The sequence below is a fragment of the Plecotus auritus genome (genome assembly GCF_963455305.1).
Source record: "Plecotus auritus genome assembly, chromosome: 11".
In the NCBI taxonomy this organism is placed as follows: Eukaryota; Metazoa; Chordata; class Mammalia; order Chiroptera; family Vespertilionidae; genus Plecotus; species Plecotus auritus.
In genome coordinates this window covers 652,741-667,034 of record NC_137777.1, presented here as the reverse complement: position 1 = coordinate 667,034, position 14,294 = coordinate 652,741, and the positions used below count along the sequence as shown (strand labels likewise).

Sequence of the window (14,294 nt, the reverse complement as noted above, 5' to 3'; positions counted from 1 at the left end):
CCAGCAGGGGGGGCTCTCACTATGTGACCACAGTGGGGGGGTCTCACTACCTGACCACAGTGTGTGTGTGGGGGTCTCACTACCTGACCACAGTGTGTGTGTGGGGGTCTCACTACCTGACCACAGTGTGGGGGGTCTATCTGACCAGTGTGGGGGTCTCTCACTATCTGACCACAGTGTGTGTGTGGGGGTCTCACTATCTGACCACAGTGTGGGGGGTCTCTATCTGACCACAGTGTGGGGGTCTCACTACCTGACCACAGTGTGGGGGGTCTCTATCTGACCACAGTGGGGGGGTCTCACTACCTGACCACAGTGTGGGGGGTCTATCTGACCAGTGTGGGGGTCTCTCACTATCTGACCACAGTGTGGGGGGTCTATCTGACCACAGTGTGGGGGGTCTCTCACTATCTGACCACAGTGTGGGGGGGCTCTCACTATCTGACCACAGTGTGGGGGGGTCTCACTATCTGACCACAGTGTGTGGGGGGTCTCTCACTATCTGACCACAGTGTGGGGGGTCTCTCACTATCTGACCACAGTGTGGGGGGGCTCTCACTATCTGACCACAGTGTGGGGGGGCTCTCACTATCTGACCACAGTGTGGGGGGGCTCTCACTATCTGACCACAGTGTGGGGGGGTCTCACTATCTGACCACAGTGTGTGGGGGGTCTCTCACTATCTGACCACAGTGTGGGGGGTCTCTCACTATCTGACCACAGTGTGGGGGGGTCTCACTATCTGACCACAGTGTGGGGGGGCTCTCACTATCTGACCACAGTGTGGGGGGGCCTCACTATCTGACCACAGTGTGGGGGGGTCTCACTATCTGACCACAGTGTGGGGGGTCTCTCACTATCTGACCACAGTGTGGGGGGGCTCTCACTATCTGACCACAGTGTGGGGGGGCTCTCACTATCTGACCACAGTGTGGGGGGGGTCTCACTATCTGACCACAGTGTGGGGGGGTCTCACTATCTGACCACAGTGTGGGGGGGCTCTCACTATCTGACCACAGTGTGGGGGGGGTCTCACTATCTGACCACAGTGTGTGGGGGGGCACTGTAGTATGTGGCTGGTTATACAGGGTCTGACCCTGAAGGGCTTGCTGGCACTTTCCCTGTTGGGGGTGACACATGAGAGGAGGGGACACAACAGACTGTCCAGGCGTATGCAGTGGGGTTGGGGGTCCCATGGGGGTCAAGAACCTTCTCATCAGGTAGGACTGGCTGGGAGGTGGCCCTGCTCGGCCTCACAGCAATACCCCGACCTCAGGGACTTGCTCCTTTGCTGGTTTCCTTTCTGGGGTGCGCACACCCCTGAACTGGAGACAGTAAGGGGGTCATTCCCCAGCCGGAAATGGTGAACCCCAACCGCGTGCCTCCCCACACACCTGCCTACGGACGCCTGCCCTCAGGGCGGGAGGGGTTCTTTCCCACTCCAGCCCATGACTCAGCAAGAATCAGCTCCCCGGCGCTGACCTCTGACCTCTGACACAAACCTGACAGTGTCCAGGGCCCTCAAGGATCCAGTGGACTCCAGCCAGGAAGTCCACTTCCAGACCGTGACCGGTCCCCCCCCCCCCCCCAGCAGGAGGGAGGTACGGGCTAATGCACGAGGGCGGGTCCCCTGGGCCAGGTATGGAGGGGGCAGGCGGCGGGTCCCTTGGGCCAGGTATGGAGGGGGCAGGCGGCGGGTCCCGAAGGAAGGATTGGGGGGCACGAGGAGCCCAGAGTGGCTGGGAGAGGGGTTCCAGGGGATGGGCTCGCCGCCTGCAGGTCACAGTGTTGTAGTTCTCGGGGTGCTCACGGCAGGAAGTTAGTGCACCCCAGGGAGTTAGCGGCTGCCTGGGCGAGGTCCCATTTACCCACCCGGGGACTGAGTGCGAGAGAACGGGCCTTCCGCCCTCCCCGCGCTCAGGTGGGAACCGGCCCTGGCCCCCAGGGCGGCCGGGCGGGGCCCAGGGCAGAGTCCGCCGGCCCAGCTCGCTCCCCGACTCCAGCCAGGCCGCGGCGCGGAAGCGAGTCAGGACCCCGGGGCAGGTCGCCCTGGGCCCGGCCCTTCCCACTCGGCTCCTCCCGGGCCCGCATCGTGCGAGGGCCCCGCGTCCACACCGGCTCACCCCGCCCGGCCCGGCCCGCACGCGCAGCCGCTCTCGCGCTCCCACCGCTCGGCTCGGGGGCGCGCAGGCCCGCACAGGTGCCGGCGGGGAGGCCGCCCAGGGGAGGCCGCGCCGGGGGACGCCGCGCACCGACCCCGCCCCACCCACCGCCCGGCCGCGGCCTCCGTCCCCCGCGCCCGCCCCGCTCCCGCCGGGGGAGGGGGCCTACCTGGCCAGGTGCGCGGGGTCTCGGGACAAGGACAGCAGGAGCCGACCGCCGCCCAGCGGCCTCGCGGTCCGGTCGGTCCGGCAGCCACTCCCTGGCGCGGCCCGCCCGCCGCGCGGCCTGATTCACGCGCCCGCCCCCGCCCCGCCCGCTCCCGCGCCGGCCTGCCCGGGCAGCACCTGGGGGCGGGGCGGCCCCACCCGCGGCGCGCCCGCATTCCTCCGCCCGCCGCCGCCCCGCCGCCCCCCGCGTCCCCACGGCCCCCCGGGTCCCGCCGCGCCCCCCGGCCCCGCGCCCTGGGGACCCCCGCCCCGCGCGCGGAGGCCGCCGGAATCCCGCGCCCCCATCACTCCACCGAGGCCGCGCGGTGTCCACATCTGACCCCTCACCCTCGCCCCGGAAGTCGAGGCGGCGGGTAAGTTCCACCTCAGTCGCTAGGCAACGGGCCCGCCCGACGCGGGGGGCGGAGCTTCCGGTCTGGCTCTGCGGCTGGGCCGCTGGTGAGGCAGGTGAGGCAGGTGAGGCCCGTGAGGCCGCGGGACCACGCAGACCCGGGAGCAAGGCTGGGCCTGCGGAGCTGGGAGCACACGGGTCCGCCCCGCTCCGGCGTCGGCTCAGAGGCCCCCTCCCCGCACACACCGATGCCTGCAAGAACATGGACCCTGCAGGTTTCAGGGACCCTGGTACACAGGCCCCCCCACAGATGCCCATAGCTACAGGGGAGCCACGCACACAGGGGACGCCTTTCCGCAAAATTGGACCCCACACCTACACCAACCACGCCCCACTCGCTGGCCCCCAGGGCCACACACAGGCTCAGGTGTTCTGCACCCCCACATGGACAGGGGACCCCTGCATATACCAACCGTCTGCCACGTACATGGGACCTCGCAGGCACAGGGAACCCTACGTGCACACCAAGCCCCGCACATGCCTATCAGCCAGGCGCCCCCCAAAGTCCACACACACAGGGGACCCCCACTCAATGACCTCTGCATGGGACCCTCCCACAGAATTCTGCACACAGATAAGACCCCACAGCAGGGACCCTGTGAGTACTGACCACATGGAACAGGGGACCCCATTCACACCCCCCAACACCTTCTCTCCAGGAACACACGCAAGCCCTCAGCTGTCCCTCCATCCAACCAGTGTCTCCCCAAAACACTCAGGACCCCTGCTCAGAACCAGTTTCCATCAGACCCCCCCCTAGGTCCCCGCCCCTCCCAAGCACTTGCCCTCCCTGTCACTGCCTGGACCGCTTTCTGCCAGTCTCAGTCGCACCCCCCCCCCCCCCGCATCCCTCCCCACCAGTCCCCGTTGTCCCAGTTTTGGGGTTATCCTGTCCCCAAACACTCAGCATCTCTCCACAGGAGCCGGCGGGCGGGGGTCAGACCAGTGCCCAGGCCGCAGCACTGCAGTGGGTCACCTGGCTGTGGGGGAGGGGAGGGGACCCTGACCCAGCCTGGGGGAGGGGGGGTGTCCCAGAAAAAGACAGGAACTTTGGGGTCAGCCCAGCAGACGAGGGGGAGTGGTGTGGCTTCCAGGCTCTGACACCACCACCTGCCCAGGCCAGGGTAGAAGCAGGCTGGGGGTGCGGAGGGGGCCTGCTGGCAGCCCGGTGGTTTGCGCAGAGAGATGGGTACGGGACCCCCCCACCCCGAGGGTTGTGGTCAGGGCCTGAGCCCAGAGGATGGAGCCAGGGGGGCAGGGGGCAGGGGGGAGGGGACGAGGGGGCTGAGCTGTGGCCAGTGACCTTGCTAGGCATCCCACCCCAGTAGCCAGGGCAGGCAGGTGGCTGGAAGCCGGCCGGTGCTGGGTGGGTGCCGTGTCCTGTCTCCCATCAGGCACCTGCCGACCCCACCAGGCCCAGGCGTGTGCAGTGCCGTGCCCTCAGCCCCCGCCACTCCGAGCACCCCTCCCTGACCTTCCCTACCCGCCCTCAGGAGGATGAGCAGTAAAAAGGGGGGCCCCAAAGCAGCCGCAGGGAAGTGGCAGCCATCCCCCCGGGGGGCCAAGCCCAGAGCCACTGCTGGTGAGTGCGTGCACCTCCCAACCTCCAGGGCACCCCCCCTCAGACCCTCACTTGTGAGACCCTCTCCGCGGCCACCCGGGACACCCCACCCCCGGAGGAGACCCTCTCCGTAGAGTTAGGGGTGGTTGGTAGACGGAGGGCTCAGAGCTCCGATGTCCACTCCAGGCCCTGGGGTGGGGTCAGGGGCCCGGGGCCCGGTTCAGGGGAGGGAGATGGGACACAGGTTGTGAAACGGGGCAGGGTTTGCATCCATGTTGGCAAGTCACAGACTAAGTCTGTGGTCCCCTCTGACCCCCTGCTCCCCCCGCTGCTGCTCTCCAGCCGCCCTCTCCACAGCCGCTTCCAGGCTGAGTGGTGGCACCTTGTCCTTGGCCCAGTCCTGCTGGGTCAGGAAGGGCACCTCGGCCATGCCCACCCGCCCTGGTGTCACCCCCCTTCTCTGAGCCCCCGTCTTCTCTGTCACCACACTCACCGGAGCTTTGGCCACGCGGCCCACCCCTTCCAGGCTGCTGCTCCAGGTCCCTCCAGCCCAGGCCTGAGGGGGCTGTGCTGGCTAAGAGGGGGCTTGCCCTGCTCTTCGGGGGCACCCCTTCCCCTTGGAGTGGGCCTGCTGAAGCCCCGGGACCCCAGAGGGCCCCGAGGCCCTAGGACCTGGCTGGATGGTGGCGCCTGCTCTTCAGGCCACGCTGGGGTGGGACCCTAGTTCCCCCAAATAGCCCCAGCGTGTCGGAGGCAGCCGAGGTCCTGGAATGAGGATGCTGGGCTCAGGCGCCGCTGGCTGCTTCCGCCATCAAGCCTGGGACGCGCACGGCAGTAAACAGACGGGCAGGTGCGCCAGGAAGCTGCGCTGGGGGCGGTGACCTGCTGGCTCTCCACCTGGGCTGCCACCCTCTCCCCCCAACCCTGCCCTGGACAGCACCTGGCCGGGTGCCTGCGGCCTCCACAGGAACACCTCTGCCTCAATTTCCCTGAATAAGCGCCCTGCCCGGGCACCCCTACCTGCCCAGCAGTGGGCCTCAGCCTCACTTTGCAAATGTGAACACGGGTCTGCAGGTGCCTGTGGGTCGCTGGCACCCTCAACACCCCCGCCCCCCCCCGCCAGACGGTCAGTGCCTCCGCCACCCGCGTGCCCTCCAGGCCTTACCTGGCCTTGGGTCGGCAGCACCTCAAGGCCCTCGCTCTGGAGCTGCTCCAGGGCCACGGCCAGCTCCAGCCCCTCCATGCGCACCCAGGCCTGCTCCTCCTGCAGCTGCTGCAGCCACAGCTGCTCCTCCCGCCACAGCTGCTCCCGCCACAGCTGCTCCTCCTGCCACAGCTGCATCTGCAGCTGGACCTGCCGTCGGCGGTCCGCCAGCAGCTGCTGCTCCTGGGCCAGGCACAGCTGGACCTCGTGGAGCCTCAGCAGCTCGGTGCCCAGGCTGTGGGTGCGGCCCCCTGGCCGGCCGTCCTCCATGCCCGCCGCGGGGACTGGTACCAGCTCGGACCCCAGAGCCACGGCCGGCACTGGCCTCTCCGCTGCCTGTGGCCGCTCTGGCCTGGCCACCTGGGGATGCCCCTGGGCAGCTGGCTGGCTGCTGGTCACGTGCCCCGCTAGGGCCACCCCCGTCTCGTCCAGAGGGCCCCCTGCGTCGGGGGGCGGGGGCTGGGCCTCAGGGCCCTGCTGCCCCGGAGCCTGCTGTGCCCTGCCCGCCCTCCTGGCACGGGGCTTTCGCGCTCGGCTCCGTTTCCCAGACATGGTCCCGATCCGGCGTTGGCTCCCAGGGGCCCTGGCTCATCGGCAGGCGGCCCCAGATCCTGGGGGCCCAGAGGGTGCCTGGGAGACAACAGTGGGCCCCCTGAGGCGGCCGCTCTGTGCCCGCCCTGCCCCTCGGCTGGTGCCCACGGTGCCACAGCCCCGGCCCCGGCTCTGCCTGTGGGCCTTGCGGGCCGACTCGGGGGCCGGGCCACGCCGGGGCGTTTATAGGGACTCGCGGCCGTGGCTCACCGCGCCGAGGCTGACTAAGGCGCTGGCTGACACAGGGCGCAGGACTTTACGGGCCACGGGCCTCGCTGGCCAGACGGGGAGGGAGGCTGAGAGAAGCTGGAGGAGGTGACTCGGCAGCCAGACCGCGGCTGGTACAGGGCGAGTCGAGTCCTGCCCTGGGCGGGCACCCCTACCCCATCCCAGCCCCGGTCTTGGGACTCCAACTCCAGCCCACAGGGCCGGGCGCTGCATCCCTGCGACTGACCATCCACCAGGCCAAGGCCCTCACTGGCCACAGACAATCCGGCGGCATCAGCAGGGGGACGCGGGGCCGGGCCACGCTGAGCACGTGCCCTCCCCCCCCCCCCCGCTCCCCCGGCTCCCCCCCTGCACACAGGAGCCGGGCCCAGCTGCCAGCGCCCTGCCCTGCCCTGCCCGCGGGGAGGACGGACCCTCTGCCCGGCCCCAGACGCCCTCGGGCCGGCTGCCCAGTGGCTGGAGGCAGATCCTGGGCCTGAAAAGGCTCCACCCTGTGGACTGAGATGGACAGCAGGAGGTCCCGCCCACTTGGGGTGCAGGGGTGCAGGGGCTCGAGGCCGTCCTGGTTGGGGGTGTGGCTGCCCTGCCACGGACACAGAGCCCCCGAGGAGCTCCCCCAGCCTTTGTTTGGGGGGACGCGGACCTATGTTCCTGCGTCCCCCTGTGCTTCCCGTCGGGAGGGGGCTCCCCACGGCTTCCACCCCAGCGTTTCCCCAGCCTGAGGCCGCTGACTCACCCACACGCCCAGGGCCCGTCCCAGCCAGCTCTGCCACACTGGCCCGACTGGTTTGCCTGGCGCAGCCCTGCCCACACCCCCTCCCCACCCCCAACCCACTCAGCCTTTGCCCTGAGACTGGGGGAGACAGACGGCAGCCACCCAACCTGAGCACGGGGCGGGGGCACAGGCAGGAGGAAGGGGCTCTGGAGGGCAGTGGCCCTGGCTGGGGCAGGGCTGAGGGGAGGCGGGCAGCAGGCGCCCCTGCGGCACGGCCACTCCTGGCTCCCACAGCCCGGCCAGGCGCAGGGCGGTCCTGCCTGGGGCACTGCGGGCGCTGCCACCCCTGAGCACGCGGGACCTGTACGCGCCGCGCGGACGCGGCCTGGCCGCTCGTTAAAGCTGCCGCAGGGAGGGGGCCCCTAACAAGCAGGACGGCTGCCCACAGGAGGCCCGTAAACGCCTCCCGAGGTTGAGGGGGTGGGATGGGTCCACACACCAACGCCCCCCCCGCCCCCCAGAAGCCAGGAGAGAGCCGCCAATTACAGAGGCAGACTGGCCGGTGGGCGAAGGGGCCGCAGTGAGAGCCCGCCAGCCGCCCGGCCAGGGAGGAGGGGAGGACTCGGCTGGCAGGAAGCGGGCTGCCTGGGCTGGTGCCGCGTGGTATGTGTGTGTGCATGCATGTGCAACTGTGTGAGCACATGTACCTGTATGTGTGCATGCATGAGCGTGCGTGTGAGAGCATGTACGTGAGCGTGCAAGAGTGTGCATGTATGTGATGTGTGAGCACAGGTACCTGTATGTGAGCATGCACATGTGCAAGTGAGTGCATGTGCGCGTGTACATGTGTGTGCACGCATGTGAGTGTGCATGTGTGTGTGAATGATTGAATGGGCTCCTGGGCCAGCAAGTCCCTCCCAGTAGCAAGTGGGGAGCCCTGTCCTCCCTGCTCCCACTGCCCCGGCCCCTGCTTTTCCGTGAGGGCTGGGCAGGTGGCACCGGTACCTCCCAGGGGTGCGGCCTCTCCTCTCGGGGCGCCTCCTCCCTTCACCCTCCAGCGCCCTCCTTCCACCGGAACACGGGAGTCCTGGTGTCTGCTCCGGGTGCTGTCGCCCTCCAGTGGCAGGAGCCAACCTCAGGAGGGCACCAGGGACGGGAGGGCGTGGTTCCGCCTCAGTGACCCCCACCCCCCCACCCCGCCTCTCCGCTTGGCCAGCCCTTTCTCCCCGCGCAGCCTCCCAGCCTCCCCTGCGGCCTCCAGAGCTGGATCCCCCTCCCCCACAGCTCCAACCGGACTCAGCTGCCACGGCCTCTCCTGGGTGTCCTCCAACCCCCAGCGCATCCCCTTCCTCCGTGTCCCGTCCACGAGGCTGCTCCCCGTGACCCTGGGCCAAGCCTCCCCCCCCCCACAGTGTGTTCTCCGCACCCCCACCCCACGCCTGACCCCGTCGGCTCTCCACTGGCCTCCCACTCCGTTTGCTTCTGTCTGTTCTCTGCGGAGCAGCCGGTCTTGAGTCTCGTGCACACATTGCCCTTCTGGACGGTGGCCTGACCCCCAGCAGCACCCGTCACCTTGGCCCCCCGAGGGCCCAGAGAGGGAGCCTGACCCTGACCTAGGACAGGGGACCTCAGAGGTCTGTGACGTTCTGACTGTTGCTTTCTTTTTAAAATCCTCACCTGAGGATGTGCTGATGGAGGGAGAGAGAGAGAGAGAGAGAGACATCGCGATGTGAGAGGGAACACTGATTGGTCGCCTTCCCGTACGTGTCCCGTGGGGATCGAGCCCACAACCCCGGGCTGTGCCGACTGGGAATCGAACCCGAGACCTGTCAGTGCACGGGACGACGCTCCAACCAACCGAGCCCTCGCCAGGGCCTGACTGTTGGTTTTCTTTCTTTTTCTTTTTTTTTTTTTTTAATATGTTTTATTGATATTTCACAGAGAGGAAGGGAGAGAGATAGAGAGCTAGAAACATCGATCAGCTGCCTCCTGCACACCCCCCACCGGGGACGTGCCCGCAACCAAGGCACATGCCCTTGACCGGAATCGAACCCGGGACCCTTCAGTCCGCAGGCCGACGCTCTATCCACTGAGCCAAACCGGTTTTGGCGGTTTTCTTTCTTTTTCTTTTTTTAAATATATTTTTATTGATTTCAGAGAGGAAGGGAGAGGGAGAGAGAGAAACATCAGTGATGAGAGAGAATCATTGATTGGCTGCCTCCTGCACGCCCTCCTGCACGCCCTCCACTGGGGATTGAGCCCGCAACCTGGGCATGTGCCCTGACCGGGAATCGAACCGGTGACCTCTTGGTTCCTGGGTCGACGCTCAACCGCTGAGCTACACCTGGCTGGGCTGACTGTTGGTTTTCTAGAGGCTCGAATGCCCGACCTCGGCCCTGGCTCCAGGCTGGGCCGGGCACAGCAGGGGCAGAGCCTGCAGCTGGGGCGGACGTGGGCGTTACTGGAAGGACCCCCAGAACCAGAGCCTGGGCTGGAAGCAAGCACAGGACTCAGGCCAGGGCGGCCCCAGAGGGTCGGGGGCCCCTCCGTCCCACAGGCCAGCCCCTCCGCTGCCTCTGCAGCTCCCGCAGCCTGCAGGGCGGCCTCTGCTGCTCAGGGGACAGGGACAGATGTCCCCCACCCGTTTCGGTCTTTGTGGTGGGCAGTGAGCTCCCCCGACTCCAGATGACCCCTGACCTTAAGGTGGGAGCCTGGGTCTTGGGCAGACCAGTCGGCCCTCAGGGAGGCCGGCTGCTCTGTGGGGCCAGTGACTCAAGGGGCCAGGCTGCGTCACTTCCTGTGGGTGCACGGCTCGCAGGGGGCCCCCCCTCCTCTGAGGGCTTGTGGCTGAGCCACCCCCCAACCTCTGCCCGGTCAGCCAGCCTCTGGGGTGGTGCCCAGTGCCTTGGGGTGCAGTCCTGTGGGGTCCACAGTGGCTTCCCTGCCGGAGGCCCTTTTGTCACCTTTCCTTGGTTTTCTACCGACGTCCTCCCCCGGCGAGGGGCTCGGGGCGGCGGCTCCCCGCTGTCTGCGATGGGGCTGCCTGGGACTTCCTGCCCACACCTGGGTCTTCCCCCCTCACTGGCTCTCTGTGGCCAGGGTGCTCTGGCTGGGCATGTGGATTTAGGACGTGCCCTTCAGTGAGGTCAGCAGGGTTGGGTTAGGGTTAGGGTTAGGGTTGGGTTAGGGTTAGGGTTAGGGCTGTGCTCACACACCTGGACCGCAGTTCGGAGGAGGCCCTGGACCAGGAGCTGCTTCCCCACCCAGGGCCAACCCGGGAGGACCAGGCGGCCACAGTCATCCAGTGCACCTTCCGGCGGCACCTGGCGCGGAAGGAGCTGGCCCTCCGGCGGCAGAAGCACGGAGAGTACCTGGAGCAGATGGAGAAGCTGCAGAGGGAGGTCAGGCCGCGCTCGGGGCGGAGCCGTGGGAGTGGGGCCTGGGCTCAGGTCCGTGGCTCATGACCTCAGGGCTGGGGGCCGTGACCTCAGGGCATGTCCCCCCCAGGCCTTCCTGGCCCTGGTGCGCCGCGAGCGGGAGGTGGTGCGGCGCCGGCGGGAGGCGGAGGCAGAGGCGGAGCGGCGGCGGCAGGAGGAGCGGAGGCGTCAGGAGCGCCTGCTGGACGCAGCCTTCGACGGGAACCTGGGGGAGATCCTGGCCGTCCTGCGGGAGGTGCGCGGGGCGGGGGCGCGCGGGGCGGGGGCGCGCGGGGCGGGGGCGCGCGGGGCGGGGGCGCGGTCCGAAGGTGACCGGAGGTGACCTGGGCGCAGGTGGAGGAGGTGCTGACGCGCGAGGGCGTGGGCCACGACGAGGCGGGCCTGGCGCTGCGGCGGCAGAGGCGCGTGGCCCTGCTGGAGTGCGAGGACTCGGGCGGGAACACGCCGCTGTCCGAGGCGGCCGTGGGCGGGCAGCCCCGGGCCATCCAGCTGCTGGCGGAGCAGGGCGCGAGCCCCAACTGCAAGGTGGGCGCCGGGGCGGGGGCGGGGGCGAGAGCGGGGGCGGCGGGGGCGCGCGTGGCTCAGGCGGCCTTCCGCAGGGCGCCTTTGGGCGGACGCCGCTGTACAGAGCCGCCTTCGGGGGCCACCTGGAGGCCGTGGAGGTGCTCCTGAAGCTGGGAGCCGACCCCCGGGTGTACGCAGACGACGGGAGCACCCCGGCGCAGGTGGGAGCACCTTCCCCACGGGCCGGGACTGGTGGCCTCGCTTTTTAAAAAAATATATCATTGATTTTTAGAGAGAGGAAGGGCGAGGAAGGGAGGAGAGACGTCCATGAGAGAGAATCTTCGGTCGGCTGCCTCCTGCACGCCCCGCGCTGGGGATGGAGCCTCTAACCTGACCGGCAATCAAACCTGCCACCTGGGGTTCCTGGGTGGACCCGCAACCGCTGAGCACACCGCGCCCACGTCCTTCATTCCTTTAAGCGACTCTGACTTGCACGCAGGCCACGCCACGGCCCATCCAAGTGCTCTGTCTCCTGCCCCAGCGGGGAGCCTAGGGATTGGAGGGGTCTGCAGGGGGCTCCCAGGTCTTTGCTCAGCTGGGGACCCCATGCCCAGGGCGCCCCCAGGTTGCCTTTCCAGGCTGCTCCTCCTGCGCCCCCCCCCCTCCTGGGGCCCTCAGCTCCTCTCTTTAATATCAGGGTGGGGAGGAGAGCAGCGGAGCTGCTGGCTCCACAAAGGGAAGGCCGCCAGGAGGGCAAAGGGCCCCGGCCTCTGAGGAAAAGGGGCCGTGGTGGCCGTGGTGGCCGTGGCCAGGGGCGGGACCCAAAGGAACTCCGGCTGGTGACGGTGGTGGCTGCACAAACGGATGGTGCGCGCGCACACACACACACACACACACACACACACGGACACACACACACACGGACACGGGTGAAACGTTACAATGGGACAAGCGGTCTGGGTGACGGCCACGTCCCGGCCTGGACACTGTACGGTGGCTGAGGGAGATGCCATCGCTGGGAGACTTGCTAAGGGCACGCAGGAACCCTCCTCTCGCCGCAGCTTCCCACACAACTGTCCTCGTTTCCAAATAAAATGACCAGGCCTGTGAGGCAACAGGAACTTACACCCACAGCGAAGAGCAAACGCAACCGGCCCATGTGACAGCGGTAACGGGTGGTTCACTGTCACCCACTTACCCCGCAGGCCCTTGTTCAGAAGGCCTCAGCCCGTCCACTCAGCGCGACATCTTTCCCCTCCCTGCCATCGTAAACCACCGGGGACTTACCATTCATCTGTTCATCCAAACACCCCCCCCCCCCATCCATACCCACACGGATGCTGTTGCCGGAGGTTCTGAGAAAGCAGCGACCCTGTGGAACCCACAGCTCTGTTCTCGTGTCATACCTCTCGGTTGTCACAGCCAAGAGACTCGAAATTGTCTTGAACCTGCCCAGCCAGGAGGTTGAGGTTTGATTCCCGGTCAGGGCACGTGCCAGGGTTGTGGGCTCAGGCCCCAGTGGGCTCTCTCATCATTGCTGTTTCTATCTCCCTCTCTCAAATCACTGAAAAATACATACATTTATTTTATATACAAATAAAATAAAGTGGACAGTACATGTCCTCCCAGGCTGCATATAACCAGCCCCGGACCCGACCCCATCACTAGGTGGCCTCGCTGGACGCCGTGGCCAGCGTGCTGCAGGCCTGGGACCTGAGCCTCACGGAGGCCATGCTCCAGAACATGGAGGCCGAGCGGCAGCGCCGGGCCCAGGAGGCTGAGCAGCACAAGGAGGCCGAGGCTAAGCGGTGAGCCTGAGGGAGGAGGCCCCTCCGCCAGGACCCTCCCCCCGCCCCCCTCGCCCCAGGAGATGCTCTGACCCGGCTGTTCCCTCCCCACAGCCTGAACCTCAAAGTGCAACAGCTGGCCAAGGAGCAGCAGCAGTGCCACAAGGAGGTGAGCGCCACCTGGGAGCGGGGGGAGGGGCCCGGCGGGGGGAGGGGCGGGGGGAGGAGGAGCGGCGGGAAGTGCAGGGCTGAGGGCTGAGGCCCCAGGACAGCCTGCGCGCCGCCTCCCGCAGCTGCATCAGGCCTACTGCGAGCTCAACCGCAGGATCGCCGAGCAGGACAAGTGCGAGAGGAGGCGCGCGGGCAAGGCCGAGCTCACGCTGCAGGTGGGTCCCGCTTCCCGCCCAAACGCGGCCCTCCAGGTTCGGGGACGGGGCGGGGCCTCGGGAGCTGCGCTCTGAGCTCGTGTGCGCCCCCCTCCCCGCGCCCCCAGGCCGTCAAGGACGCGGAAGCCCAGGTGGACCGGCTGCGGCAGGAGGCCCAGAAGGCGGAGGAGACGCTGGCCCTGGCGAGGCTGGAACTGCGGGAGCAGACCCAGGAGGGTGGGCGGGGCGGGGCGGGGCTGGAGGCTGGAGAGGCCCGGCCCCGGCAGGGGCGCCGGCGTGGGAGCTCCGGTTGCCCCCCTCCTGTCCCCGCAGGGGAGGAGGAGTTGCCGGGGCTGAAGTGCCAGGTCACCGAGCTGCACGACGTTCTAATGAAGGACGTGGGCGACCGCATCCGCGCCGACGGCCGGTCAGTGGCCCGGCTTGGGCGAGGGCCAAGCCGAGGGTTCGGGCAACAGCGGTGACCGGGTGGCCGCCCCCAGGTGGCCTCTTGTCATCGACCCCTCAGGCCAGGCGGCCACCTTCCTGCGCTACCGGGACACCAACTACGTGGACACGGTGAACCCAGACCACCTGCAGCCCGAGAGGATTCGGTTGGCGCTTCTGGGGGCACTCAGGTGAGGCGGTGGGAGCTGGGGCACTCGGGGTCCTCCCCTTTCCGCCTCACCGCTCGCCGTGCCCCTCACAGCTCGCCCCGCCCCTCAGGTACGGGAAGCCGCTGGTGTTCGACCTGCGGGAGGTGGACCTGTTCCCCGCGGTGCAGCGGCAGCTGGAGGCGGTGCAGCAGGGCCTGGCGCAGGAGCTGCTGAGCCGCAGGCTGCTGGAGCAGGACCGGTACCTGTCCCTGCTGAGGCCCACGGACGGGCCGGAGTACGGCCCCACCCAGTTCCAGGAGTCCCGCCTGGAGCAATTCCGCCTCTTCTTTGTCACCCGGGTTCGGTGGCCCCCGGCTGAGCAGTTGCAGGTCCTGCTCCCCGTGCAGGTGCAGCTGCCCAGCGGGGGCCTTTAGCTTCCGGCACCAATAAAGCAAAGCCCTGGACCCCCGCTGTGCGCCTGCGCCGTGCGGGAGCGAGCAGAGCGCCGTCCAGACGCCTGGCCAGTGG

The 14,294-nt window shown here is 68.0% G+C and overlaps 2 protein-coding genes across 2 annotated transcripts in view; one reads left to right on the top strand and one right to left on the bottom strand.

The window, feature by feature from the left end:
• The window catches only part of FAM83H (family with sequence similarity 83 member H), a 10,386-nt gene extending 7,899 nt beyond the window's left edge, over window positions 1–2,487 (bottom strand). Inside the window, exon 1 of the mRNA XM_080646298.1 lies at window positions 2,332–2,487. The gene's annotated coding sequence lies outside the window, so the exon portion shown is untranslated. The remainder of the gene's footprint in view (window positions 1–2,331) is intronic.
• A 139-nt stretch (window positions 2,488–2,626) lies between these two features.
• IQANK1 (IQ motif and ankyrin repeat containing 1) lies at window positions 2,627–14,200 on the top strand (the record flags this gene model as incomplete). The annotated part of the gene is made up of 14 exons (XM_080646478.1): window positions 2,627–2,743; window positions 4,275–4,365; window positions 7,602–7,660; window positions 10,307–10,481; window positions 10,588–10,752; window positions 10,851–11,042; window positions 11,117–11,242; window positions 12,690–12,829; window positions 12,923–12,977; window positions 13,102–13,194; window positions 13,302–13,410; window positions 13,507–13,600; window positions 13,674–13,808; window positions 13,897–14,200. The coding sequence occupies exons 2-14, from the start codon at window positions 4,279–4,281 to the stop codon at window positions 14,198–14,200; spliced, it is 1,734 nt and encodes a 577-aa protein (XP_080502604.1). The 5' UTR covers window positions 2,627–2,743; window positions 4,275–4,278.
• Window positions 14,201–14,294: the final 94 nt, after the last annotated feature.